This window comes from Gopherus flavomarginatus, chromosome 1 (genome assembly GCF_025201925.1).
Source record: "Gopherus flavomarginatus isolate rGopFla2 chromosome 1, rGopFla2.mat.asm, whole genome shotgun sequence".
Taxonomy (NCBI): domain Eukaryota; kingdom Metazoa; phylum Chordata; order Testudines; family Testudinidae; genus Gopherus; species Gopherus flavomarginatus.
In genome coordinates, this window is record NC_066617.1 from 103213733 (window position 1) to 103241333 (window position 27601).

The 27601-nt window shown below is 43.3% G+C and overlaps 1 protein-coding gene across 2 annotated transcripts in view; it reads left to right on the forward strand.

The window, feature by feature from the left end:
- SYN3 (synapsin III) overlaps nt 1-27601 on the forward strand; it is a 291194-nt gene that overhangs the window by 1677 nt on the left and 261916 nt on the right. For both annotated transcript variants that reach the window (XM_050926612.1, XM_050926622.1), the window contains exon 2: nt 26016-26496. In XM_050926612.1, coding sequence (XP_050782569.1) covers nt 26180-26496 — 317 coding nt within the window. In that variant the 5' untranslated portion in view covers nt 26016-26179. The remainder of the gene's footprint in view (nt 1-26015; nt 26497-27601) is intronic.

Genomic DNA, 27601 nt, shown 5'->3' on the forward strand with positions numbered 1-27601 from the left:
TCCACTCCGAAATATCTCCCCCTCTCCTGGCTTCCTCTTGGGGCCAGGAGATGGGGGAAGTCTGAACATGGCTGATATTCCATCCATAATATACCAATTCCCTTGCTTATCTTTACATTATTCTTGTAATATGGCCTGGCTGTTCTAGAAGTCTCTGGTGGGATCTGATATTGGGGGGATAATCTAAAGTCTCATTCTCCGCTGCCTTACAGCATTTACACCTGTGCACCCTGAGAACCACAGTGGCTGTAAAACCACTCCCATGCTGATCTGGGAGCACCCACTTTTCATAGGTGTAAATGACTTCACGTTAGATGATACAATGTTGAATTGGGCCCCTTGTGTGATTTGAAGCACCCTGCACTGTGTATAATGTTTGTATTCAGTGACGCAGGACCAGCAAAGAAACTGCCGAAGATAATAAGCTATAGCCCCTATTTAGGACTGAATAGCACTGTCTTCACTTCATCTGAAAAAGCTAGGCTGACTCGAGTGGGTGTTTAATGTAGGGTGTATTTTTGTCACTAGCTGTTCTCTTGCATGTGCATTTTGCTCCTTTTTTGTGACCCCAGGTAGAACAAAGCCACAATTATATCTGAGTTTGAGTCCAACTTTCAAAATATCCACAACAGCTAAGTGAGCTGAGATTGAAGCAAAACAAGTTTGTCCATCCCTAAATAAAACCCTCTTCAACTTGGGGACCAGAGATGCCACTGCTATAGCCTGAGCAGGAATAATTGAGTCTCCTACATATTCACATAATGAAATTGTCAGCCTCCATGCAAAGAGAGCTCACAGTTTAAAAAAGGATGCTCTACCTAGGCAGCTCATCCTTGTGTTTTAAAGGAGGCTCTCTCTGCCTATTGTTGCTGGACTGTTGTGTGCTGCTCCTGGAGAGTGGCACATAGGGAATTCAGTGAGGGGGGGTGAGGGAAGCGTTTCTGGTGACACCACAGCAGTTGTAGGCTGGGATTCAGTTGCAGCATTTATCCCTGGTTGGGTGAATACATTGTTTGCTTCTGCCTCCGTATCAGCAGTGTGGTTCAGAGGTGGGCAAAATGCCAGATTCTTCCCAAGGAAGCTAACGTCATTGTCAGTTCACTGGTGGCAGAGACCATGCTTTGAAATCTGAGGTCACCCTCCCTGTTAATTGTTGAGATGATTAATTAATGCAATGTTATCATTTTCCTGGGCTGAGGTTATGCATTGTAATAATGAGGGGCATGGAGGGATACAAGACTTTTGCTCATTTTAATGTTGTTAGAATTATTACTGTGCTAGCTACTCCTCCTCCAAACAGTGGCCTCCTGTCCCTTTGATGATACTGGCCCGGCCGCCTTGTCAACTCTCCCCCTTGCCAAAATGGGCTCTAGTGTAATGCAGGCCAGATGCGCCCTGGGGGACTGCAGTCTGAATGTGGATTATGAGTGAGGGGCCCTAACCTGGCCACGCTAGTTATGGGAACAATGAGTTCTAATCCATATTTCAGATTATATGTGAAACAGAGTGTCTACTGGGTACATTTCCTTAATCTGGGTGTCCAGGCCAAATTGTGTTCTGCCTCCCTAAAATTCCCCTTTCACTTTCATCTGGATGAAATAATTCTCCTCCTCCTTTTAAAAAAAAAAAAAGGTGAAAACTGGGTGTGTTGCACGACTGCTGCGTTCCACACCAGAGGTGGTTGCATTTCAGAGGCTGATGAATGACCAATATTTACTCTATCTATAATCCCTCAGGAGTAAAGGTGCTGTAAAAAGGTCAGTTGTTGATATAGAAGTATAGTAAGGGTGCGATCTGTGTCTGAGGTAATAACTATACCCTAGGCTGAATATCTCCGTTTCTCTCTCCTGTTGTCCTAGTATCTAAGCAAATAAACTCAGCAGCTGAAAGACAAGGTGATTATAGTAAATAAACTCTTTTTGGTTTTGAGCTTTCGAGTTTGTTAGCCCTGGGCATGATTAGTAGCCAATAAATTAGAGTTGTCCTGAAGATATTGCAATACTGAAATTCTTAATTGAAAATGTAAATAAAAGTGAACAGAAACCATACAGAGGGCTGTCAAACTGCTCCTCCTTGCTCATTCCACATTTTTCCTGCTCCCCTCTGCCATCTCCTTTTTCACTGACATCCCTCCCCGATGGTCCGCAAGCCTCTTGTCTTATGTTTTCAAAACTGAATAGGTGGGGAGGGGGAGAGATCCTTCCAATTTAAAGACAAATGTTGGGGCAAAATGGGTTGCTTTCCATTTAAGCAGTGCCGCAGCTTGGCTTTCTCTTCATCTTAGAGTACCCCACCCCGCCACCTGCTCTTGATGTTAAAGTTGCCATTTTCCTGCTTTGCTTTATGGGAGTGAGAAGCCAAGGTGACGTTTTTGTTGCTGACAAACAATTAGAAAACTCTGATTGCCATGAATCCTCTTTGACAATTGGCTTCTTATTCAATCAGGGTAGAGGTTTGCATATTTACAATACAGTTATCAAGGAATAACCATGTGGTGATTACGCAGATCCCTACACTGTGTCTAATAATACTAGGAGCCAGTTTGCAGAGAATTGCATATTGTATAGTTAGTGAGAAATAACCACACAATGATTGTGCAGCTCAGAGTGCAGTATAACATTGCTACTATTAATAACAGGTTGACAGTGGCCAGGAGGAGGGTGAAATATCCCCAGAAGCTGTACTTATAATTTAAACCCTGCTTAAAGGGAACAAACAAAAGGGAGGCCCTTGTAAATGATGTATTACTGTGAGATGACCTGCAGGCTGGGTATGGCTTGTATCCCAAATAAACTGCTCTGCATACACCTGCTGATAAGGTCTAGATTCTCCATTGTTGAGAGTGAGAAGGCGGGGGTGGTTTGGGAGGCTTTCCACTTACTAGGGTCCTCTCTAGTCTGGCTGTGGGGTACTTCAGGTGGAGATATGCTGAAACAAAAGCAGCAAGGATAGGTGACACTTCTCCAGGTGACACTTCTCCAGGAAAGTGGGAGTGTTGCCTCTAAATGAACTCTGAAGGAAATGGCCTGTTGTTTAACAGGATTGTTTTATTTTCACCAGTAACTCTTATTATTTCTCTATTCCACTGTCAGGTTTCATTGAATAGGCCTTTTCCCTTAGCAGAGTCCTCCTTAGAAGGTGCTCAGATAGTACAGCGATGGGGGACATCTGAGTGCCCAGCTCAATTTAAAATCGATTGACTGACTGTACGTTAAGTGCTGCAGTAAACAGAAGAAGCATTTACTTTATTTTTAAATGTGTCTACCAACGCTCTTGGATTGCACCCCTTCTCTAGGGCTGTTTAAAATACCTGGCTAACGGTACTGCGAGACACTCTTAAAAATGTCACTTCTGAAAGTTATCCAGCTATTTTAAGTACGTATGACCTCACCATCACCACTGCCTCACAATCTTTAATGTGTTTATTCTCACAGCACTCCTGTGAGGTGGGGAAGTGCTATTATCCCCAATGTACAGATGGGAATTGAGGCACACAGAGACTCGTGGATATGCAAACATACCCAAACTAGTTTTAATCTAGGTAGCTGAGGTCCATGGAGCAGTGATGGTGCAGCAGCATGGGCTGGCCCCGCAAGTAAAGTTACCCAGGGTTCCAGGTGCGCTTGCAGCTTTAATGCCCAAGCTAGCTAGAATACAGCTATGTATGTGTCACACCTCATGTATTCTAAGCAATGTGCGCTAGTGAGTCTGACAGAGCAGAGACTAGAACCCATGTCTCTCCAGCCTCAGGCTAACCCTAGCCCCCAGACCGTTCTTCCTCGCTGACTGATTTTTTTTAGGTCAAAAAGTAATTAGAATTAAGTAATTTACTTATTTTGGCAATTTTGTCCTGACTGTGAATGCTAGTGTCATGTTACCTATTGAGACTTACAGACTCCCTGTCCAATTCAGAAGCACTGTGAAGAACTATGGATTAGTTCAGATTATTTTATGATATGAACAGCAGCCTACTCAGTAATATCACTTCTTCGTAGGTTCAGTAACTGGGAAGAGATTGCTGTTTCATTGTAACAGCCTTACACATACATGGCTAAACTGGGAAGGCTGGAGGAGTATCATAGCCCATCCGAATTGCTTTTCATCACTCTGTCCCTGTAATAAATGGCTTCCTTCCTTGCAAAATGAAGTATTTTGCTGCCAATTTGCATACCGCTTTCACGCAATTTTCAGGTAACCATGAAGTTATTCCTGTGGATCTTTATTCCAACTAATTTACTAATATATGGTTTTAAAAAAAAATGAAGGCCAAACTTAGGGGCGATTCAAAGGTGGTATGTAAGTTGGATGCTTGGGAGACCAAGATGGTGCAACTTACACCATTGTACACCTTCTGGCTTCTCCATGGATAAGGTGGAATAGGACATAGGCTACTTTTAATGGATATGTTCTTCCACACTCTTGTTTATTGCTTTTCTTGCTACATTTCTCTTGTCTGGCCCTTCAGCCTGTGAGTTACCACCATTTAAATTAAATTTGATGGGCTTTGGGATAGTTTGGCTAGTTGGGAGTCATGGTGTGGACAGGAAAATTCCAATGGCAAACAGAAGAAATAATTATAAATATGGGTTTGCTGCAACCAAGCAGATTAGAGCATGGGTAAAATGGGCAATTACTAGTATTAAGTATCAGAGGGGTAGCCGTGTTAGTCTGGATCTGTAAAAGCAGCAAAGAATCCTGTGGCACCTTATAGACTAACAGATGTTTTGGAGCATGAGCTTTCGTGGGTGAATACCCACTTCGTCGGATGCACGTAGTGGAAATTTCCAGGGGCAGGTATATATATGCAAGCAAGCTAGAGATAATGAGGTTAGTTCAATCAGGGAGGATGAGGCCCTGTTCTAGCAGTTGAGGTGTGAAAACCAAGGGAGGAGAAACTGGTTTTATAGTTGGCAAGCCATTCACAGTTTTTGTTTAATCCTGAGCTGATGGTGTCAAATTTGCAGATGAACTGAAGCTCAGCAGTTTCTCTTTGAAGTCTGGTCCTGAAGTTTTTTTGCTGCAGGATGGCCACCTTAAGATCTGCTATTGGAATTAGGAATGGCAATATACAAAAACCTGTAGGAGAACACTTCAACCTCCCTGGCAACACAATAGCAGATCTTAAGGTGGCCATCCTGCAGCAAAAAAACTTCAGGACCAGACTTCAAAGAAAAACTGCTGAACTTCAGTTCATCTGCAAATTTGACACCATCAGCTCAGGATTAAACAAAAACTGTGAATGGCTTGCCAACTACAAAACTAGTTTCTCCTCCCTTGGTTTTCACACCTCAACTGCTAGAACAGGGCCTCATCCTCCTTGATTGAACTAACCTCGTTATCTCTAGCTTGCTTGCATATATATACTTGCCCCTGGAAATTTCCACTACATGCATCCGACAAAGTGGGTATTCACCCACGAAAGCTCGTGCTCCAAAACGTCTGTTAATCTGTAAGGTGCCACAGGATTCTTTGCTGCTTTTATATGTAGTATTAGTCCATTCTAATGAACGCCTGTAGGTTTGGGCAATAGTATCTTCCTACAGGGAGGGACAAAGAATTCAGAGATTGCGTGTGAGAAACAGAAACTGGGAGCTCTAAGCAGGTAGATGCAGCAGCCAGAGAACTTTTTTAAGGCGTTAGAAGCTTCACCTTCGAAAAATATGTGCTTTGCAGAGCAAGTGTTTTACTTCTTACTCTGAGCTTTACTAAAATGGAATGGTTGGCAGGCACTTATCCACTGTGTGTTTGACCTGGAAAGCATTCATTGGTTCTCCTGGCTGGAGTGATTTTTCTTCAACAGTTCTTCTTAAACCATTGCAAACCATTGTCTTTTGCCAGGTCTTCATGGTTGAAAATAGCTGTGTTTAGGTTTAGGTCCCTGATGTTTAAAGAGTCTGATTATATTTTAAAAACTAACCTGCTACCTGAATATAATCCCCAAATGCCTTGAAATATCCTTTTTAGTGGTGAGTGAAATAGCATAGAAACTGGACAGAGTTTTTGTGGATTTTTTTTTAAATGACTGATTCTGGGCCTCCAAAAACACCCAGTTTTGAAATAAAATTTCAAATAATGGAGGTAAACAAGCAAAAAGAAACACTCTGATAAGTGTGGAAGGTTAAGCAATCTTCTGAATTTATAGTGGAAATAACAAAACTTGCTACTGACTTCTGTGGTGTCTGGATTTCATCTTGTGAAGAGGGAATTCTCCGAATTTGGCTAAAAGAAAAGCTTATGCTATACCTGCCATTAATCCAGGATCTTTCACCAGTGCTAAATTCATTTTACAAGCAAACAAAAATGTATTTACTCAGAACTATTCATAAAGGGACATACAGACTGTCTATTTGTTCTGTGCTTGTACAGTGCCTAGCACAATGAGGTCCTCCTGGCCCTTGAGAAGGGCTCTGGGCACTGCAGCCATACAGATAATAATAGTACAATTAAGCAAGGCTCATCTCCCAAATGCTTCTGGCCTTTAAAACCTGCTTTTAAAAGCATAGTAACAATCTTATTTTTTCAGATTTCTCAGCACTGGGTTGTTTGCCTTTTCCTATACCAGGTGCGTCCATTCTAATAACACATTTTCCCCTGCGCCCTGTAACTTGCAGGACTTTGCTAGGTAAGGAACAAGGATGAATGACCTGATAGTAAATTCTAGGCCAGCACCGTGTCAAGAAGTGGATTGGTTATAATACAGCTTTACTTTGCTCTGCAAAATGAACTGATAACACAACAGAAGATGTTGGAGGGCAGGGACTGTTCAAACAAAGAAGAGTAAATTAGGGGCTTTTGGATTAAGCTTAATAACAGCTCCAGACTCCATCACTGATTCATGGCCTGACCTTGTGCAAATCACTCTAACTGTGACACCGGACACATCAAGAATAGCTCCAAGAGATTACATGGAAACAAAAGACAGGTGAGAAAACACATCAAGCATCTGCTCGATTCGAAAATGGGCTTGATGAAAGAAAGGAATGTGAGTGGCCAATGAGCCTTCTCCTGAGCAGTGCAGCTCTCCTGCATACGTACCTAGAGCTGAGACTCATTAATAGCATCTTCCTTCTGCTTGCTAAAACAAAGCACAAATGCTCTTTAGCAGGGCCGCCCAGAGGATTCAGGGGGCCTGGGACAAAGCAGGGAAGCTGCTGTGCTTGTACTCATCTGGCAGCAGTCTGGGTCTTCGGCAGCATTTTTGCGGCGGGGTGCCCTTCAGTCGCTCCGCGTCTTTGGCAGCACTGAAGGGCCCGCCGCTGCCGAAATGCCGCCGAAGACCCAGACTGCTGCCAGGCCAGGGCTCGCAGGGCCCCTGTGAGGCCCAGGGCCTGGGGCAAATTGCCCCACTTGTCCCCCTTCCTCCCGGGAGGCCCTGTTCTTCAGCAAGTGGGGTTAGAGAGAAATAACAGACTCGTCCATGGCGGAAGACATGAAGGATTCACCCTTATGCATGTACCTGAAGAATATACATTTTGTTATTAACTTTGCAGGCAAGGCAGTCTTAAGCAGCTGTGTGAAGTTTCTCTGAATGGGAGGCTGGAGGGTAGTTTCTGTTATAAACAAAATGTAAGCGATCCCAAGAGATTAACAGAGTTACTCTGGTTTACCCTCAACAAGCTTAATAACTCAATAGAACCTTTCGAATCATAGCATAGCCCTGCTGCTCCCTGCAGGGTCCGTTTAGTGTATAAAAATTCCTGAGTTGACTAAATAGGATGGCTCTTGAGAGACAAGGGCTGTGGAATCAGACAAGCCTTTGTCTGTCAAGGGCTGCATCTGACTACTCCAGTTAATGGGCACCTGGGCTTTCCCCATGAGGTCCCCTGGATGTCTCCAACTGCCGGTCACATGTTACATGCCACCGGCCTCACATATTGTGCATTTGTAACCACAAAAAGTACCTTCCATTTTGCTCAGCTTTGCAGTCAAACTCCTTGACACAAAAAGCATTTCTCCCCAGGAATTAACCAAAAATATGAGTTGTTTTTAATGACAACAGACATTTTCTGACCTTTCTTGTGGCACTAGCCTGCATCTCATTGAAAAGTGACACTGGCAGTGTGAAAGCCCAACAGCAGACTGCAAAAGCTGTTATCCTTCTTTCATACCTATTTCACAATCGGAAGGAAAACTCTACTATTTCAACCAGACCCGGACAATTGACATATTGACTTGGGGTTTAATGGTGTCTTTAAGGCACAACCCTTCATTGGGAGTGGGGTGGCATCACCCCAACCCAGTGGGAGCACATCTGCTGCTACACCCCTTGCTAGGTTGCAGCATACTACGTAGCCCTTTTGTACTATAGCCCTTCCTTTCAACATCCCTCTGCCTCCTTTGCAGGACACTGTGCTCAGGGGAGCAGTCCTGGGGCTCACCTGGTCCAAGTACTCAGTTTATGGTTGGCAATAATTCACAGTGTGGGTGTGGTTGTGGTGGGAAATTCCATCCATTCTGCCCCCTCCCTACCTGCTGCCTGCCACATAAGGGCCAGCACAGTCTGGCCTCTCAGGATCATAAAAGGAGGCTGGAACTTTTTTTACATCAGATTGTCACACAACCAGAGTCAGAAATGATGCTGCTTTTCAATCAGATGGCTACTGGTGACAAGAAGCTCGGAAATGCCAACTACACCTAAAAACTTTGGGACAAACCTTGAAGTCACTATACTATGCTATCCTTATTTGGGCCAGGACCCCAGCAGGCCAATGGGAGTTTTGACTAGGAAAATAGGACTTAACATTTTGAGTCATTGTCCAGTTTATTCTTAATGAGAAGAGAATTTTTGATTATAAACTTTGATTGCTAGGCTGAGCAAAATGAGTGGAGTTTGGTGGTTGATCCAGTAGTAAATGGGCACTGACAAGAGATGTTTTTTTTCTACTGTTTCTGCTGCATTGGGTTGAACCTTTGGGGCAAAGAAGTCTGTGGACAGTTTTGGTTGCATGGAAGAAATGAAGCCTTCCAAGGGCAGTGGTTTGTGATGTGCAAAGTGAGCTCTACCTGGAGGTCCCTAACATCGCTGTAACAAATGTTAGAGCTGGTTGGACATTTTCTGCTGGAACATTTCTTGGTCAGAAAATGCCAGTTTTTCAAAAGAGAAATGTTGTGCAGAAATATGTCACCTTCAAAAACTGATTTCCTAAGAAAAATGGGGGAAACAGATTTGATAAGATCAAAACATGCTTCAGAATGAAACATTTCAAATTTCTATTTTGCAATGAATTTTTGTTCTTTTTTTTTATTTTATAATCTATAACTTCATGGCAAAATTTGTTTTCATTCAGTTTGAGAAGGAAAGAAATTTCAAAATCTCTAACACTTCCTCTTTCCCCCTGCACCCTGGAAATGAAAAATCCAGTTCCCACACAACTCTACTAAATACAGAGATTTCTAAGAGGGACAACCTCAACAGAACTTCATATGCCTGGCCAACAGGGGGCATCCCTTTCTCTCATCTGGCAGAGCTACTGCTGAAGGGGTCTCCAGAACTGAGCAATGTATGCTTTGGATCCTGGTTATATCAGGCACTGCCTTAGTAGCTGTGTTCAGTTGAAGCACTTGTGCTGACAGCCGTCTGATATGAATAAGAAGAGGCTGGTGGCAAGATGTTTTCCTTGACTCTGAAACTTTCCCTTCCCTCCCCCCCTCCGCACCCTCCCTGGTAACTTAGTCTAACAGAGTCTGCACTTAATCAGCTTCAGAATACACTGTAAAACTAATCTGCTTTTCCAGTGTATGGTCAGGAGGGTGATGGAGTGGGGAGCAGAGAAGTTTAGTTGGATGGGCTTGGAGATCTCTTGATGTTTCTGGTTGTTTTTCTTAATTAGTTGTACTGTACAACTTATAACAGCATCTGGAGCCAAGATCAGGTCTGGTCCTTTTTAAATGTAAAAATAACAGGATTTATTTTAAAGAGGAAAATGAACAGGCAGGCTGCACAAATAACAAGCCCATGGAGTAGCCAGTTGGACATTTATATGAGGGCGTAATCAAAGAGGGACAAAATTGGGAGGGGTCCTCAATCAGGATTGCTGCTCAAACTAAAAACTCCCTTCCCCCTAATGAAGCTTGGGTGCTGCAACCATTCTTAGATAGCAGTTTAATAGCTCTTTGCTAGCAGAGGAAGTGCTAGCCCATTGGGGAACCCTAAGCAGGAATGGTTTCCGCCTCCCCCCAACACATAATAAAAAGTGAAGGGTGGGGGAGTGGAGGGGAGTGGAGCGGAGCTACTCAGGGCCCTAAACAATTGTTTGGTTTGTGTATGCCTCGTGCTGACTCTTTTTGCTAGTAAGTGGCAACCATTATATCACTGAGCAGGAATATAATTTAAAACAGATTTCAGAGGTAGCTGTGTTAGTCTGTATCAGCAAAAAAAATGAGGAGTCCTTGGTGCCACAAGGACTCTTCATTTTTATTTAAAACGAAGTTACTCACTAGGCTTCACAGTATTTTTCCTGCCAGAGTTTCACTGCTGCTTTAGCACTCCGTGTTCTAGATGTTCAGGCAGGTGCCAAGGTGGTTGCAGCAAGATACCAGTTCGGCCTGTCGATTTACCAGAGGTCTGCAGTGTTACAGCTCCTTGTTAGTGAGGAGCTCTCAGGAGGCTATGGCTGCCAGTGACCTCAAGGGATAGAGTCTGAAATGAAGCATTGTAACAAAAGCGAATAGCAAGGACAAGCCAGCTGCCTCTACAGTATGACAGTTATAGTGCAGCATGGCAACATTCAATATTCTGCCTTCAACAGAATTAAAATCAAGTCCTGATTTATATCAGCAAATCTGTTAGGATTCCTTCCAGGTAACCAATTAGCCAATAGACAATGCCTGGCAAGGACTTCTGTGCAGTCATGATCTGAGATCCATTTTTTTTAAGAAACTAGTGTCTTCCATATGTTCTGTAGCAACATCTGATGTCTACTGGGGTGCTTGAAACTTGCTCCCATGTATCCTCCTCTTCCAGCCTGAGTCTAATGAGCTTCACAGCTTGGTAAAAGGCTATTTTCTTCAGTCAGGCTTCTGGGTGACTATTCCTTTGTTTTTGTTTTCTATTCCATTTTTATGTTCTGGTTAGAAGACTGTCTTGGACCAGATAGGGTGGGTGTTGATAAAAGGCCAGACTGCTTGTTTGAGTTAGTTTTGAACCAGAAGTTATGTACTTGCTCCAGGAATCACTGAGTGAGGGTCTATAGATTGTGTTATGCAGGAGGTCCTTTCTGGCCTTATAGAATGAATAGTGTTTAGGTTCTTTATAACTGCTGTCAAGTGCTTTTGTGATAGTTGAAGCTGCCTAGGAACAATCTTCATCTTGTACAATTGCGTTTTTAATGGGGACAGCTGCTTCAGTGGGAATGACAGGCTATCCACAAGGATGCCTCTAGGGATTTTTCTGTATCCAGTACACAGCAATATATATTGAATGCCATACTGTGTATAGGTTCCAGTCCTACAATGGTCTACATGTGGAATGCCGTTTAAGAGACCTCAACCACAGTTGTTCCAATGGCTCTGGGGAGCACATGCTGGTGTGACAGTTCTTTCACCTTCTTATGTGATATAGTGGGTGCACCCACATGGCAGCTCACCTTTGTATGGCTGGTGTGGAGAAGGTTATGCACACACAACTGGGAGTTCATCATCTGCGCTGAGCTTTCACAGTCCATGCACTCCTTGAGCTCCACTTCCAAATGTGGTAGTACTTCCACTGATGCTCAAGGGGGAAGGAGCCCTGCTCCATCCCCAGCCTTGTCACCCACACAGGGTTAACCATAATCTGTCCTAAAGAAATTAATCCTGTACATACAGAAGGGATGATTGCATAGATCAGCTACGAAGCCAGACTCTGTATGCATTGACTAATTTGTCATTTGAGTTGGGCACACAGGTTATTACGTATTCTTTTGTTTTCAGAACAATACCATTTTTTGGTTTCAAATATCTTCTGGTTATTGTATACTAAACTTATCTTCCTCATTGTTTTGAAATACATTACATACTTATTGCATATAGTGGAATAATTCTGGGTTTGTTTGTTTTTTACATTTATTTATCTAGGTTTTTCTATCAAGTTCATCTCCATAATAATTAATAAACCTTAATGAATTTAGCCTCACACAACCCTTTTTAAGGTACAAAAGCATTATTATTCACATTTACAGATGGAGAAAGTGAGGCACAGAGAGGTTAAATGACATACCCAAGGTCACACAGGACGTCTGTAACAAAGCAGGGAATTTTCAGGCTCATGCCTTAACCTCAAGATCATCCTTCCAAAAATATAATTCTGAATTATATATGAATGTATTATACTCTGCAAAATGTTCACTGCCGTACCACAACATGTAATAGGATAAATACTGCTCTCTATAGCACTCGTAGAAACCTATGGAATTTGATGTGACTGCATAAGTGTAACTGAGGGCAGAATTTGGCCCTTTGTTTATAGCGAAAGGTCAGATTCTTTCAACAGATAAAAACAGGAGAGTGCCTATAGCTGGAGTTAATTGCTAAATAGAATTTGATTGGTCTTAGTTAATTCTCCATTGTCCCATGCCACCCTTTTAGAGACTTGAAAAAACAAATTACATTTATGTTGGTATCTCTTCTGTACTTTTCTGCTTGGGAATGAAAGCAAGGGTCTGAGAATATAATGCAGATTGTTAAAAGCTGGCCAGCTCCAGCATGCACAGTGTTAGTGCACTAACCTTTTCAATTCTGGAGGCTTGGGTTTAAATTCTGGAGGAGAGATGAAAACAAAGTCAGTGAAGGAAGATGGAATAGCTAGTTTTAGCTCATCAGCCAGTTTTTTTTAAGGAGCTCTTTCTATTTGCAGTTATACACATCTCTTTCCTCCAAAAGAAACTCTCAAACTGAATACAAGTGGCAGTTAGCAGGTATGCCTTTAGGCCCCTTGAGCTGCTCTGTTCACCTCTGACCAAATGATAATAGTCCCTTATAGTACTAAGAATGCCTAGCACTTATTAGTAATGTAATCATAACCTGTGCAGAATTAACTACTGTGTTAGTTTTCTGATAATATATCAGCCCTGTTGGCCAGCCAGGGAAGTGGAAAGGATTGTCTCTTCATCTCAGTGTCATACGGGTAACCCTATTTCTACATTCCTAAGATCTGTAACATTAGCGTTCTGAATCTCATGCTATTTGTGATTGGCTATGCATACACTATTTGTGCATATACCCAGCAAGAATCAGTTGTAACACATGTGGCTGGAATCCCTCCAACAGTAGCCTGCTCTGACAGACTGATTGCAGAATAGAGTTTTTTCATGCTTTCATTTCCTTTTACCTGCCCCTTTCTCTTCTTCCCAGCCCTGGGAGAAAAGATGTGAATGTGTACTTGGGAGGGTGGATAGTGACATAGCTTTACTTGTGGCTCAAGACTTTGCAGTTAAATTGGTTTCTGGCTCAAATGTCTGAGTTTTTCCTCTCCATCAGAACATAAGAACGGCCATACTGGGTCAGAACAAAGGTCCATCTAGCCCAGTATTCTGTTTCCCGACGGTGGCCAACTCCAGGTGCTTCAGAATGAATGAACAGAACAGATAATCATCAAGTGAACTATCCCATGTCTCCCATTCCCAGCTTCTGGCAAACAGAGACTAGGGACACTATCCCTGCCCATCCTGGTGAATAACCATTGAAGGACCTATCCTCCATGAATTTATCTAGTTCTTTTTTGAACCCTCTTATAGTCTTAGCCTTCACAACATCCTCTGGCAAGGAGTTCCACAGGTTGACTGTGTACTATGTGAAGAAATACTTCATTTTGTTTGTTTTAAACCTGCTGCCTATTAATGTCATTTGGTGACTCCTAGTTCTTGTGTTATCAGAAGGAGTAAATAACACTTCCTTATTTAATTGCTCTGCATCCAGCATGATTTTATAGACCTCTCTATCATATTGCTCCTTAGTTGTCTCTTTTCCAAGCTGAAAAGTCCCAGTCTTTTAAATCTCTTAATATATATTCCCTAAGGTGGCTAGATGTTTACTATTCCCCAAAAGTCTCTGTGGTTGGGCTTTAAAAAGGACTGGGTAATTTTGTGACTCTTAATGAACTAAGCCTAGATTTCATGCTTGAGGGGATCAGATGATTGATGATAATTCTAAGCACTTGTAAGTGCTATATGCTGCAGCACTTTGGATGTTCCAAGTGCTGCAGCTGTACAAACATTAACTAATCCGTATAATACCCCTATCCATTAGGTAGAGTGTTATTTTCCTCATATCTAAATGGAGAAATTGAAACACAGAGGTTAATTGACCTTTTCTAAAGCCATACGTTAGAACTCAGGAGTTCCTGGCTTCCAGCTCTGTGCTTAGTCCACTACCTCTTGTGATTGCCTGTGTGTCAAGTTTTTCCTCCCTTCCTGATGCACGCAGTTGATTAGGTACATTGTATTTTCAATGCTTTTAGTCTATTGGTAGCTTCTAGATGTCAGAGATGATTCCACAGAACACCTCCACTGTCCAAGGTGGATGCAGTAATAGAATACAGAACAGAAGCCATGAAGGAAAAGAATTTGGTACAGAGCATTAACTCTTCACAGTTAGAGGCATAATTTACCTTTATGTTTTCAAAGCATACTGCCAGATTTGCACAGCAAAATCTGGCAATATTACCCCTTTGTGAATACAAGTCTCCTAACAATTGACCAGGGCTCAAGAGTCGCCTGACTTCTTAAATAGCTTTCACGCATAGCTGACTGTCCTGTATATGCTGCTGGTGGCTGATTCTTTTGGTTTGGGCTTCCAACCTGAATTGTGATGTAGCAGCATCTTGCTGGCACTTGCAGAGTTGCATTTGAAAGGCAGCCTAAGGCTTTGTGGCACAAAGACATCTGGCAGTATCTCAGAATTAAAAGTCTGTGTGTGCAACTGATGGGTTGACGTGATTTTAACCCCTTCCGTGTAACAAACAGAAGAGGCTGATATAAGATCTGAGGATACAGCTGCTGGATTTGACTTCTCTCTCTCTCACTGTCCCCTAACAATATCTGTCACATGGAGTTCTTTCCAGATCCAAGAGAGGGGACTGTCAGCTCTAGGGTCTGGAAATGAAACCAAAGCATATTTGTGCATGCATCTGTATGCGTACATCCATTTACATGAAAGGATATAATGGCTAGCAGAGCAGGGCTTTCATGTGCAGGACCACACAAGACTTTATGTATGTACATGCAATTGACAGGAATCTCCCTAAAAAATAAAGTCAGATGCAAAAAACTTTGCACAAAATTTGGGCTGGTTACTGTGAAAGGGTGGTCCACCAACAAGGACAGGAAGTGCCTCATAGTCAGCCCACCCTGCCACCTGGCACAGTCCTTTAAGGCAGTGGTTCTCAACCAGGGGCATGGATATCCCTAGGGGTACACAGAGATCTTCCTGCGGGTACATCAACTCATTTAGCTATTTGCCTAGTTTTACAACAGGCTATATAGAAGGCACTGGCAAAGTCAGTACAAACTAAAATTTCATACAGACAATGACTTGTTTATATTGCTCTATGTACTATATATACACTGAAATGTAAGTACAATATTTATATTCCAATCGATTTATTTTATACTTATACAGTAAACAATTTTTTAGTAATAGTGGCCATTACACTTATGTATTTTTATGTCTGATTTGGTAAGCAAGTAGTTTTTAAGTGAGGTGGAATTTGGGGTATGCAAGACAAATCATACTCCTCAAAGGGGTACAGAAGTCTGGAAAGGTTGAGAGCCACTGACCTACAGGGTTCAGAAGGCTACAGCAGATAAATATAGAAACCTTAAAGCAGAGTTTCTCAAACAAGGGTCGTTGCTTGTGCAGGGAAAGCCCCTGGCGGGCCGGGCTGGTGTGTTTACCTGCCCCGTCCGCAGGTCCAGCCGATCGCAGCTCCCATTGGCCCGGGCAGTGGGAGCTGTGATCGGCCGGACCTGCAGACGCGGCAGGTAAACGCCCGAGTCCAGCCCACCAGGGGCTTTCCCTAAGCAAGCAGCCACTCCTGTTTGAGAAACCCTGCCTTAAAGTCTTGAAAATGAATGGTGCTTAGGGAAGGAAACTGGACACTGCACCTTTAAGGGCCTGAAACCTTGCAGACAAGGCAGAACGAGGTCCCCTCTCACCCAACCAACTGGGAAGGAGCTGGGAGCAGCATAAAGGATGTCTCCTTCCTCAGAGCAGATAGGAACTGGCAGGAGAAGGCTGCCTGCACCAGTTGACCCCTCCAGAGTCGAAGGCTAATTGGGAAGGATGTTCAGCTGAAGGGAATTGGTAAAAGCCTTGCACCTGACTTGAATCACAACCCTAGCCCCAGGAAAAGGGCCAGGGAGGGAACTACTGCTTGAAGGAGGGGAAGAGGCCTGGGTAATAACCTGGCTCCAAACGGAGGGCAGAAGGGGAGCTTCTGATTCATGGAAAGTAAGACCAGTTAACCTGAGCCAGAGAGGCCTGAGGCATAACCCTAGCTCCTGAGACAGGGTTAAATGGGAAAGTCTTTCTCAGAGGGGAGAAAGACTGACTAGTCCCATGCAGGAGATGGAGGAGTTATTTGCACCACCTCGCTGCCGTGAGCAGCTAAGAGGGAGTTCTGCTGTAGCTGCCTAATAAGTGATGAGGAACCATAGATTTCAGGCAGGGCTAGTAAAATACAAGACCTGGGGAAAGATGTTGAGAAGCCAAGTAAAAGGTAGGCGCAACCTTTTGTGTAGTCGCAGCATAGCACTGGGAGAGAGCTCTCCCAGCACTCTAAAAAGCCCACCCCCACGCAGCTCCCAGCGCTGGTGCACTGTCTACACTGGCACGTTACAGTTCTGAAACTTTCGGCGCTCAGGGGTGTGTTTTTTTTGCACCCCTGAGTGAGACTGTTGCAGCGCTGTAAAGTGCCAGTGTATACAAGCCCTAAGTGTGCTCAGATTCCAGAGGCCTGTTCGTCTCTTGATATGTAGCATCAGTTAATGCTAATGGGAGCTATGTCCCCATGTGTATGCTGGAATTAGCAGATGCCTGCATCACAGCACATGGAGGAAAACTTTTTTCCAGACATTTGTCATAGGTTGCATATTAGGTATGTAAAGGGGCAGTCCTCCTTCCCTAGGCTTGACAAGCGTAGAAACCTAGGATAGTCAGGAGTCAGGAATGGTGAAAGAGTGAAGAGGGCAAGATTAGCAGGTGTCAAATGAGTTGTCTGTGATAACAGAATGTGTGGAATGTAAGATCCCAGAAAAGCAAAGGAGGTCTATATCAACTGGAGTTGAGACTTATAGAAGACTATTAAACCCTTCAGATAGTAAAATCCTTGGGAAACTGACTTTATTTTTGTTTTTTGGTCTTGTACATGCCTATTCCTTAAGTGAATTAGGAAAACAAAGACTCAATGCATGAATTATGGGCTGAAATTCTAAGGCCTGTTATCCAGGAGGTCCGATTCAATGATCATAATGATCCCTACTGGTCTTAAAAATGTATCAGAATTAATGGATTTGAGCTCCTAAATCACATAGGTCAGGGGTGGCCAACCTGTGGCTCCTTGCGTAGGTGCTGACTCCCGGGCTGGAGCTACAGGTGCCAACTTTCCACTGCTCAACCCCAGACCCTGCCCCTACCCCACCCCTTACCCCAAGGCCCTCGGCCCTTCCCGCCCCCTCCCCTGAGCCTACTGCACCCTTGCTCCTCCGCCCTCCATCCCAGAGCCTCCTGTACTCTGCGAAACAGCTGATTGCTGCAGGCAGAAGGCATGGGGAGGGCAGGGGAGGTGCTGATTGTCAGGGCTGCTGGTGAACAGAAGGTGCTGGGGGTGAGGAGCGCTGATGGGAGGCTGCTGACATATTACTGTGGCTCTTTGGCAATGTACATTGGTAAATTCTGGCTCATTCTCAGGCTCAGGTTGGCCACCCCTGACATAGGTGCTGATCAAAATCCCACCCAGGGTCCTTGATTCACAGATAATTTAATCTATCGGTACTTGGGGTACTCTTAGTGAATTGTTAGTTAAGTTCAGTGTAATGTCTGAAACTAACCTGAGAGACTGTTTTAGCTCAATAGCAAGAAAATAATCCAGTTTCCCCCGCTTTTAAATAATTGACGTATCGTGACTAATGTAAAATACATGTGAAGTGTGGAAATGGCATGGGGATAGAAAAAAATATTTTATGTATCCATCAGGGAAGAACAGCAATGTGGCTGGAAAGGCCTCTGCTGATTCCTGTGAGAACCAATGAGTTGTCAGTCCCACGGGCATTTTTATCTGGATGAGCCCTAATGCACATTGTCAGGCTCTACATATTAAATACATCCAGCGTTTTGATTTTATTCAGATCAATGCACTTCAAAGCCGTAGCTCTCTCAGGGAAGGAAGTCCCTGCTTTATTAATGCCAAGCCTGGTATCACTTTCATTCCTGTCACCATGAAATCAAGGTTTATACAGTTTCTGCAGGAGACTAAAAGACCAACAGATTGTCTGAGGTGCCATCAAATCCAAGCCTGGATTGAGGGGCGAAAAAAAAAAACAACCTGGGGCTTTTAAACACTGCTGGGTCCCTTTTACAGCTCTGCCTATTAAATTTATGGAATGCTTATTTGCATAAACTTCCCAGTTTGCACTGCTGCCGCCTGCTTTCCTTTGATCTGATGTGGGGGAGTGCCCTCAGCATACATACAAGTATTAGTCTTAATGGGAGCATTAGTGTCAATATTGCAAAGCAAGCCTTGAGTTTGCAAAGGCCCCTTTTACTGTAGGGAGATAAAGAATAGAGACAGTCTGCTAGTTCCACAGACTCTTAATATGGAGATGTCTCTGTACTTTCCAAGGATTAACACTGGATTTCTTTGCCCAGCATTGCTTGCTCTCATCGAGCTGTCTCTGGCTTTGCTGATAAGGAGGTTATGATGTGGAAAACAGCAGTGCCTCAGAAGGCCTTCCTAACTAATGGACTATAGAGCTCCCAGTGATGCCACCTCTCGCAATTTTATTACAAGTCTCATGATCTTCTGTGCATGTTCTTAAAGCCTCAGCTCCTGTAACTGAACGATTACATGACAACCTGATTTCATTTTTAAAAAAAGTTTCTAGTCTTCATGGCTGAGGAGAGAATCTTAAAAATGTGACCCACTGTGACCGCAAAGGGCTCCAAAACCCGAAGGCAATTAAGAAATAACTTTGGATTCTTTGTCTTAACAATTAGGCATTTTAAAAAAAATCTCATGATTGTGATTTTGAGCCCTGACTCATGATTTTTGAAACTCAGGGTTGGTAATACTAGTCACCTGATAGTAATTGCTGGATTCCCAAAAGTGTCTTTCTCTATTCCTTCGGAAAGTGGAAAGGCCACATTCTGTGCTTTTGCAGCAGTGTAATTCCACGGAAATTCACTCCTGGTTTGTACCAGTATTATAGAGAACAGAACTGGGCCCATTTGGCTGTTTAAAATGTGAATCTATGTTCAAAGATCTGGTATCATCAGGGTTGCCAAAGAAAGAGCACCACCCCCTTGTGGCAGACCTATGCAAGTGACTCGCTTGATCCCAGATGCAGAAGGGTGAGATCCATTGTTTGCTGATTTGAACATTGCTCACTTGAAGTCATTAGGAGCAGGGTCCTGGATACAGTCTGACATGGGTCCGTCAGTTCAATGCCTCCTGCTGGCATACATAAAAGGATCAGGGGAAACCTTAACGCACTTAGCAGGATTCAGCCAACCCGCTTCTGTTTCCTCTGGGCTCCAGCTCACCCATAGGGATAGTAAGTGGTTTAAGTGAACATGTGTCTGGGTTGGCTTTTTTTAACACATGTCAAAGATTAAAGATGGCTTGGATTTTTACTGCTAAATTATGGAGAACTAGCCTGAGGCAGTTCAGCGCCCAACCCCCTCTGAAATTCTCTGGGAGTTGGTTGCTTAATTCCCTTAGTATTCTTTGTAAAAACTAGCCAGAACATTTAACTAAATAATAAAGATAATCTGCATCTTTGCATCATGTTCTAATTTCATTAGTCCCTTTCTACTATAATCTTCAATGTAAACACATGCAGTTGTTCCTGTTGCCTCATTTTTTTTGTTTCCTTCTCTGTCTCTGTATGTCAGGGTTCCCTCCCCACTCTAAACTGTGGGGTACAGATGTGGGGACCCACATGAAAGTCCCTCTAAGCTTATTTCTACCAGTTTAGGTTAAAAACTTCCCCAAGACACAAATTCCGTCCTTGCCCTTGGTATTGCTGCCACCACCAAATGATTTAAACAAATATTCAGGGAGGGGCACTTGGAGCCCTACCTCCCCAAAAATATCCCCCCCAAGCCCCTACACCCCCTTTCCTGGGAAGGCTTGAGAATAATATCCTAACCAATTGGTTACAAAGTGAGCATAGATCAACCGCCCCCTAGGTCTTTAGGACACTGGAAAACCATCAGGTTCTTAAAAGAAGTTTATTTTAAAAAGATAAAAGAATCACTTCTGTAAAATCAGGATGGAAGATAATTTTACAGGGTAACCAAAAGATTCAAAACACAGCCAATTCCCCTCTAGGCAAAAATGTAAAGTTTCAGAAGAAAAACCACGGGAATAAACCTCCCTCTTAATCTAGGGAAAATTCACAAGCTAAAACAAAAGATAATCTAACGCATTCCCTTGCTATTACGTACTATTTCTGTAATATTAGATGTATCATTTCAGAGGAGCTGGATTACTTGTTTGGTCTCTTTGTCTCAGAGAGAACAACAACACAGAGCACAAAGCAAAAACCTTCCCTCACAGATTTGAAAGTATCTTCTCCCCTGATTGGTCCTTTTGGAAAGGTGCCAACCAGGTTATTTGAGCTTCTTAACCCCTTACAGGTAAAGGAGGGATTTTATGCTACCCTTAGCTGTATGTTCATGACACTGTATATGTCTGGGTTTTCATGGGTTCTCTTGCTGTCTTTTGGTTTGTCTGATTTCCCCCCCGTCTTCTGATTTCTTACTCTTTCTCTTTGTCCTTCATTTTTCACTTTCTTTCCCAGAGGACAAAATTATTCCTGTGTGGGAGGCAGGGTGGTTTTTGTTTGTTTTTTCAATCTTGTAACTTTCATTCATTTATTTGTAGTGGTTCTCTGCATTTTCCCCTGTAACTTTTGCCCTCAAAGGCCCTGAATTGCAGACGCTCTCTTACCAACTGAGGAAACACAGTTCTTGACACAGTTCTGTTTTGAACACCAGTGAGAGGGGGGGTTGGTCAAGAATGACCTGAAGATCTCCCTAAACCCTTCTTTCTCTGTCAGCTCCAGAGCCCCTTGCATTTCCACTAGGCTCCAGCTGTTCAGCTGCTCCAGTTTTATGAGTTGTTTGGGGCTTGTCTTTGCTAACACGCTACATCAGCGCAGCTGTGCCAATGTAGGACATCTGGGGAAAATGCGCTATGTCGACGGGAGAGCACTCTAATTCATGTCTGTAAAGCATTTTGGGACCTGCAGATGGAAGTCTGTCCAGAACTGAGTTTTGAATCTTTGCCGTTCCAACCTCTGGACTTCGATAGAGCATTCTCTGTGTCAAACTTGTCCTAGCCATAATTGGCAAGCTTTTTGCAGTTCCATACCCTAACCCTGCCACTGTTTGGAGGAATGGGTGTTGACCATAAGCTTAAATTTATGGTTTTATGCAAATTATTTGCAAATACGAAAATAATCTCACTGAATATTTTACATAATATGACCAACACATTACTTGGCAGTTGTGGGGTGGACCCTGACTGTTTAGCTCATAGAATATTTGGACTCTGGATATTGTTTCCCTCCTGCTGAATGCAATCAGTGGAGTTATGCAAAGACCAAATGGGGCTTGTGAGCTCTTCGTGGATGTTGCACGTTGACTTCAGCTGAAGTTGTGGCTAGGAGCTGCAGGATGTGAGGGCCCAGTGAAAATGAAGCCCTGTTCTGATGTACTCGTCTGTAGAGCTAAAGAACAAAGGCAAGTATGTACAGTGTGAGTGTAATGCAGAATAGATTGTTTTTGATGTTTTCCGGTAAGCAGGGTGCTTGTTGGCCTTTTACTTATGTATGCAATTACTGATCTTTCTTTCATCTTAGATAAAACCTTCTCTGTAGCTGGGCTAATGGTAATCAATATATTGATATGGCAGAGCTACAATTACCTTTATTTAAAAAAATGGATTTCAATTACTTCATTAATTATGCTAATCTCAGGCTGATGAAAACATCCCCTCAAGGTACACTCTTTTCCTAATGGTTTTATAAAGAAATGAGCACACCTCTTGTCATTTTCCCACACACACTTTTACAGATGGAGTTGGAGGTCAAATCCTTCCTGAATTTCTAGACCCTTGGTCGGCAACCTTCCTGACACAGTGGAATTGTCTTCCTTTGGAATGTATCAACAATACATTGATTTTGGAGGGTTCAGTTAGTGGCACAGAGACAGCCCCAGAGCACTGTCTCCACAGAACTCCAAGCCCACGCCAGTCCAAGGAGAAGGAGACCAGTAAATGAGGCCAATCTATGTCTTCCATGTGGCAGCGCAGAATAACTAATTTCTTTTTCCTTGTTTCAGGGTGCCAGTAAGCACCACTGCATCTCCATTACTGGATGACAAGCATTCTGTAGTGTAGGATACTTTTATTTATTATTTTAAATTCTTTCACTCTGTTTTGTTATTTCCTGTTGTTGTTGATCCATGCAGATTAGTTAATATTACTTTGTCCTTTGCTTAGAAGATGTCAGGCTTGTAGAGGAGATAAGAGCTATACAAGGACCAAGTAGTTGGTAAAATTTTCAAACATGGAGCTGCAAGTTTCGTGGGACTTTGGTTCCTAAGTCACTTAGGTGCGTTCAAAAATTTTACCCATCATGATTATTATCGATAGCCACAGGCTTCCTCTAATGGCTGATAGCAGTAATGGCAGGAAATGAATGCTTTAGCAGTGGAACAGGGGACAATGCCCCAAAAAGCTGCAAAGATATAAAATGGTATATTACACTGTTGATATTGAAATTAGATTTCTGCTGACCCTCCACTGTCTGCCATCTGATGCCAAATACTCCAAGCAAACGTACCAAATTATGCAGTTTTCCATATGTTGTAATTGGGCTCTGTACATATGTGAACTGCACATTACCATAACCAACACTAAACTTGGACCTTGGTGTTCTGCAGACAGCAACTCTGCTCAAATGTCCTTCATACTAGAATGTGGGTAGACTGTGTCATGTAGAGTAGTTATGTATTCATTCCAGTTCTCTTTCTGTATTATGCAGAGAAATGACACATGCACCTCCGCCCAAGAGAGGCCCATGCAATGTCCTTCTATTAAGCTACCTGTACTCTTCAAGAAAGCCTTCTCTCACCATTCTGCCACTGTGGTTACCACCTGGGATAACATCTTTCCTAACACAGAGATTTGTTGTTACTATTGTGGTAGGATAGTGGCAGTCAGAAGCTTAAGTCTGAACTGTGGGGTGGAATGGTTCCATTTTACTAGATATGAAAGCTGTGGGGATGATCTGTAATAATTTAAGCATAGTGTATGTAACCTGATTGTGGTGTGTGAGTGTGTAGCTATATTAAATGACTGGAATATTTACCATATGCATATGTTGATTTAGTTCTATAGCAGGGCAGTTAGGAAATTAGCAGGAAGGCAAGACAATGTTTCTAGACAAGTAACCTCCTAGTAAAGAAGGCAGGGGTCATTGAGGAGCAATACTTGAACTCTTAGCTGGAAGCTCCTTCCGGTCACCAGTAAAGATACAAGGCTTATTTTGTCAAGGTTGGGAACCAGAATATCAAGAGTAGGGTGACCAGATGTTAAGCGGAAAATATCGGGACCGCCTCAGGATGGGGTTTTTTTTTGTTTTTTTCTTTACACCACCCATCCGGGAGTTTGGTGGCAATTCGGCGGCGAGTCCTTCAGTCGTGGACAATCTTCAGCGGTATTTCGGCGGCAGGTAATAAACCTTGCCACCAAAGACAGAAGCACCTGCTGCCAAAATACTGCCGAAGACCATCCACAACTGAAGGACTCTCCGCCAAATTGCCACTGAAGATCAGGAAACAAAATATCGGGACAAATAGCGTCCCAACCGTACTCTGGCCAGGACGCGGGACAAACACTTCAAAATTTGGACAGTCCCAATTTTATTGGGATGTCTGGTCACCCTCATCAAGAGGCCACTAATTGGCTAAAAAATCACCCTCAAGAGAAAGGGAGAGGCAGTTGTCAGAGGCTGTTTGAGAGGAAGAGGCTTATACAGACACAGGGCCTACAGAAGGGGTCTGAAGCAGCTGGGCCTTTGTAACCTTTCAGGGGACGGTAAACCTTAGTAAGATAGATGTGTACAGACTGTTCTGTTTTGAAATCCTTTCTCGGACGCGATGTTCCTACTATTAAGATTAAACAATACTTACCTTTAAGAATGCTATCTGGCCACTGTATTAACCACTGGTCAAATCTCCCAAAAGGAAGACTTGCAGCTGCCAAGCCCAATTGGACCTGTCGGGAAATCACAGTTGGTACATGAACGGGGGGAGGAGAGTAGCCTGAGGCCTGGTCTAAGAGTTAGAGAATTGCAGGATTCCAGGGAAATAAAGGCTTGAGGCCAAAGACTTGAGGGGTGCACGCAGAAAGACTTGAGAGGAGTCCAAAGTGCTGCTATTCCTGCAACTGTGACACAAGGAATGGCCTCCACTGATTTAAGAGGCAGCCATCACGTTCACTGCTCCAGACATCTGCTATAATAAATTCCCTTGTGTTACTTGTTACTGGTATCCAAGACATAAACATGATTGACTACCATTATGTTGCTGTTGTATCATTTTTGGTTCTCCACTCATTCCCTACTATGCCTAGACAAGACCCAAAGATGTATGCTGTGTTAGCAGAGAAGGGGGCCTTGCAAAGTCCCTGTGGAAATCCTATTCCCTGGCCCCAGTGTCTCCAGTTGTGAAATAGTGAAGTGATGTCACTAACTCATGTGGCATTAGTTTGCTCTGAAATATTGGATGCATTTTCCGTAAATAACAAGATAGTTTAGTGGCTCAGGAAAAAATCCAGGTGTTTAAATTTCTCCTTGTTCATTACCTGATTGGAAAAGATCAGCAGAGTAATACACTTTATTCCTAAAAGAAGCATTTAAAACTAGAGGACCAAGTTTGCAAAACAGCCTCAATCTGGCCTTTTTAAAAATTGTGCTTCCAAATTTGTGTATGCCCCTGAAACCAACTAGCAAATTCGATAACATGATAATATCTCTAGTAACTACCTAATATTAATGATGCTCAAAATCTAGATATGAGGGACACAAAATTGCACATACAGAGCCAAGTACAGAATGAAGCTTCTTTTGAAAACTGGCCCTGGAGTGTCACATGAGCCTTGCTCCAGGATTTTTTTCCCACTAATCGTTGTGTTTAGAACGTTTGCTTCTCAAAATTCAGAGTCCCTTTAACAAGCCAGCAGCAAATTGTTGTTTTTTTTCAGTCAATCCGTTTGCTGAAATTCCAACATATCCAATATTTGTCTCATTTCTCTTGCCTCAGAATAGACTCAGATTGCTAGCTGGAGTGAAAAAAAATTTTCTTCTCCATGGTGAACAGTGTTGTAGAAATAGCCAAATGTATTATGGAACTCTTTTTTTCCCCTCAACTTCCTCTGAAACACTAACTACTGGGACACCAAATCAATAGACACATAGCTATTTTTAGAGCCCTGTACAGATGCAAAATTTGTATCCACATCCGATCCACAGATATAAAGCAGATATCTGCAGATTTGCAGAGCTCTAGCTATTTTAATCTTTCTATTGTGACTGGAGGAGGAGCTGTGTGCAGTTCAGTGACACTTGGGGGCAGGAAAAGGCCACGAAGCCTACCTACTTCTACCCACTTGGCCTATGTGCCTTGCTAGCAAGTTGGTGTAGGATATCCTGCATATAAAGTAATGACCCTTCTCCACTTAAAGGCTCAGTGAGTTGTTCTAATATGAAACAATTTATCTGCATCTCACACAAGTGTCTCTTGTTCTTCCACAGGAAAAAAGGTCTATTCCTACTTCTTCCGCAAACATAATTTCAGGGGTGACAACATCTCTCTCTGGACTAAGCTATAGTGACTCCAAAAGCCCCTCTGGACTGTGGGATATAGTTATTTTGTCTTGCTCGCATTGTGGAGAAATTCTCCATCCTGAGCTTCAGCAATGAATTTCCTCCGAAGGCGCCTCTCGGATAGTAGCTTTGTGGCCAACTTGCCCAACGGCTATATGATGGATCTGCAGCGTCCTGATAACTCCACTAGCTCTCCAGGTTCTCCAGCAACTGAGAGGAAGCAACAGCAGCAGCCATCTCAGCCATCACCCTCTTCTTCTTCTGGAACCAGTATCTTCAGTTCCATCTCCAGTGCCATGAAGCAGACCACACAAGCAGCTGCAGGACTGATGGAGCACTCGGCAAGCCCTGCTCCTGTAGCTCAGAAACCCAAGATCCTTTTGGTGATTGATGATGCTCACACGGATTGGTAAGCACACATATGTCTACTGACTGCTGTAATGACAGCAGTATTACTGGGGTGTAAGGGACTGCATGACTCGGGAGATCAGCAATAGGATATAGATAAATTTGTGTCTAAGTCACCCGTCCATGTCAGTGGTGACCAAGGTCTGGTTGTTTGGTGGTCTGCACAACGTAAATGTGGTGATCTCTTCAGTTCTCAGTGTTGTCAGATGTTCGGCTGCATATGTGTGTGTTCTCTCTGTGTGCTGTCCCAGCTCTGCGCAGACAGCTGGCACAGCAGACCTCGAGCCAAACGCCCAGTAACCACAAGATCCATTAAGGTAAGACGGCATCCAGCCAGGTTTATTGCCAACAAAGCACGGCCCTAACTCTCTGGATCAATGTCTACACTTACACTAGCACATGTATGCCCGTGACAACGGATGCAGCCCTGTTAGTGGTGGGGCTTTACACTGCCCCCTTGGCTGGCCAAAGACACTCCCTCTGAGATACATCTTTATACACCAACACAAACAAGTTACGTATTGCCTTTGACGTCTCAGGGTGCCACCCATTGTCTTGTACATGTTGGTTTGATCAAAACATCTCTATCCATCGTGCTGTCATCCTGACCTTCTCTTTAGGATGGGTCAGTGTGTTCCTGTTATCTTTGGGGAATGTGCTGGTATCAAGGCATTCTGGTACCACCCTATTGGAATGTGTTTGTATATATATTCTTGTACCTAGCACTACTTAGGAATGTATGTTTCTGCAGTATTATCCCTGTTCTTGCCAGTCTATGTGGGTAGGGCCAGCCTCTTGCTCAAAACTTAACTTTGCTTTATATCAGCAAAGGTTGAGGCCTGAGGCCTCATACCAGGCCTCTAATACATGGGTTTATGTTTCAGGCCCTCTTCCTACTATACTTAGCGCAAAATGTCCATTGGCACTAATTAGCAGACTTGTTAACAGTCTCAAAAGAGAGGGCTGTGCTGAACAGACTGAATTCCTCCTTTGCCCCTAGACCTAGTCCCTGAAGGCACATTGTATAAAGGTATAAATGCAAATTGTGGTGTGGTTTGGCGGGCATGCACAACACCATTGTGTTTGCTACACCTGTTCTATGAATA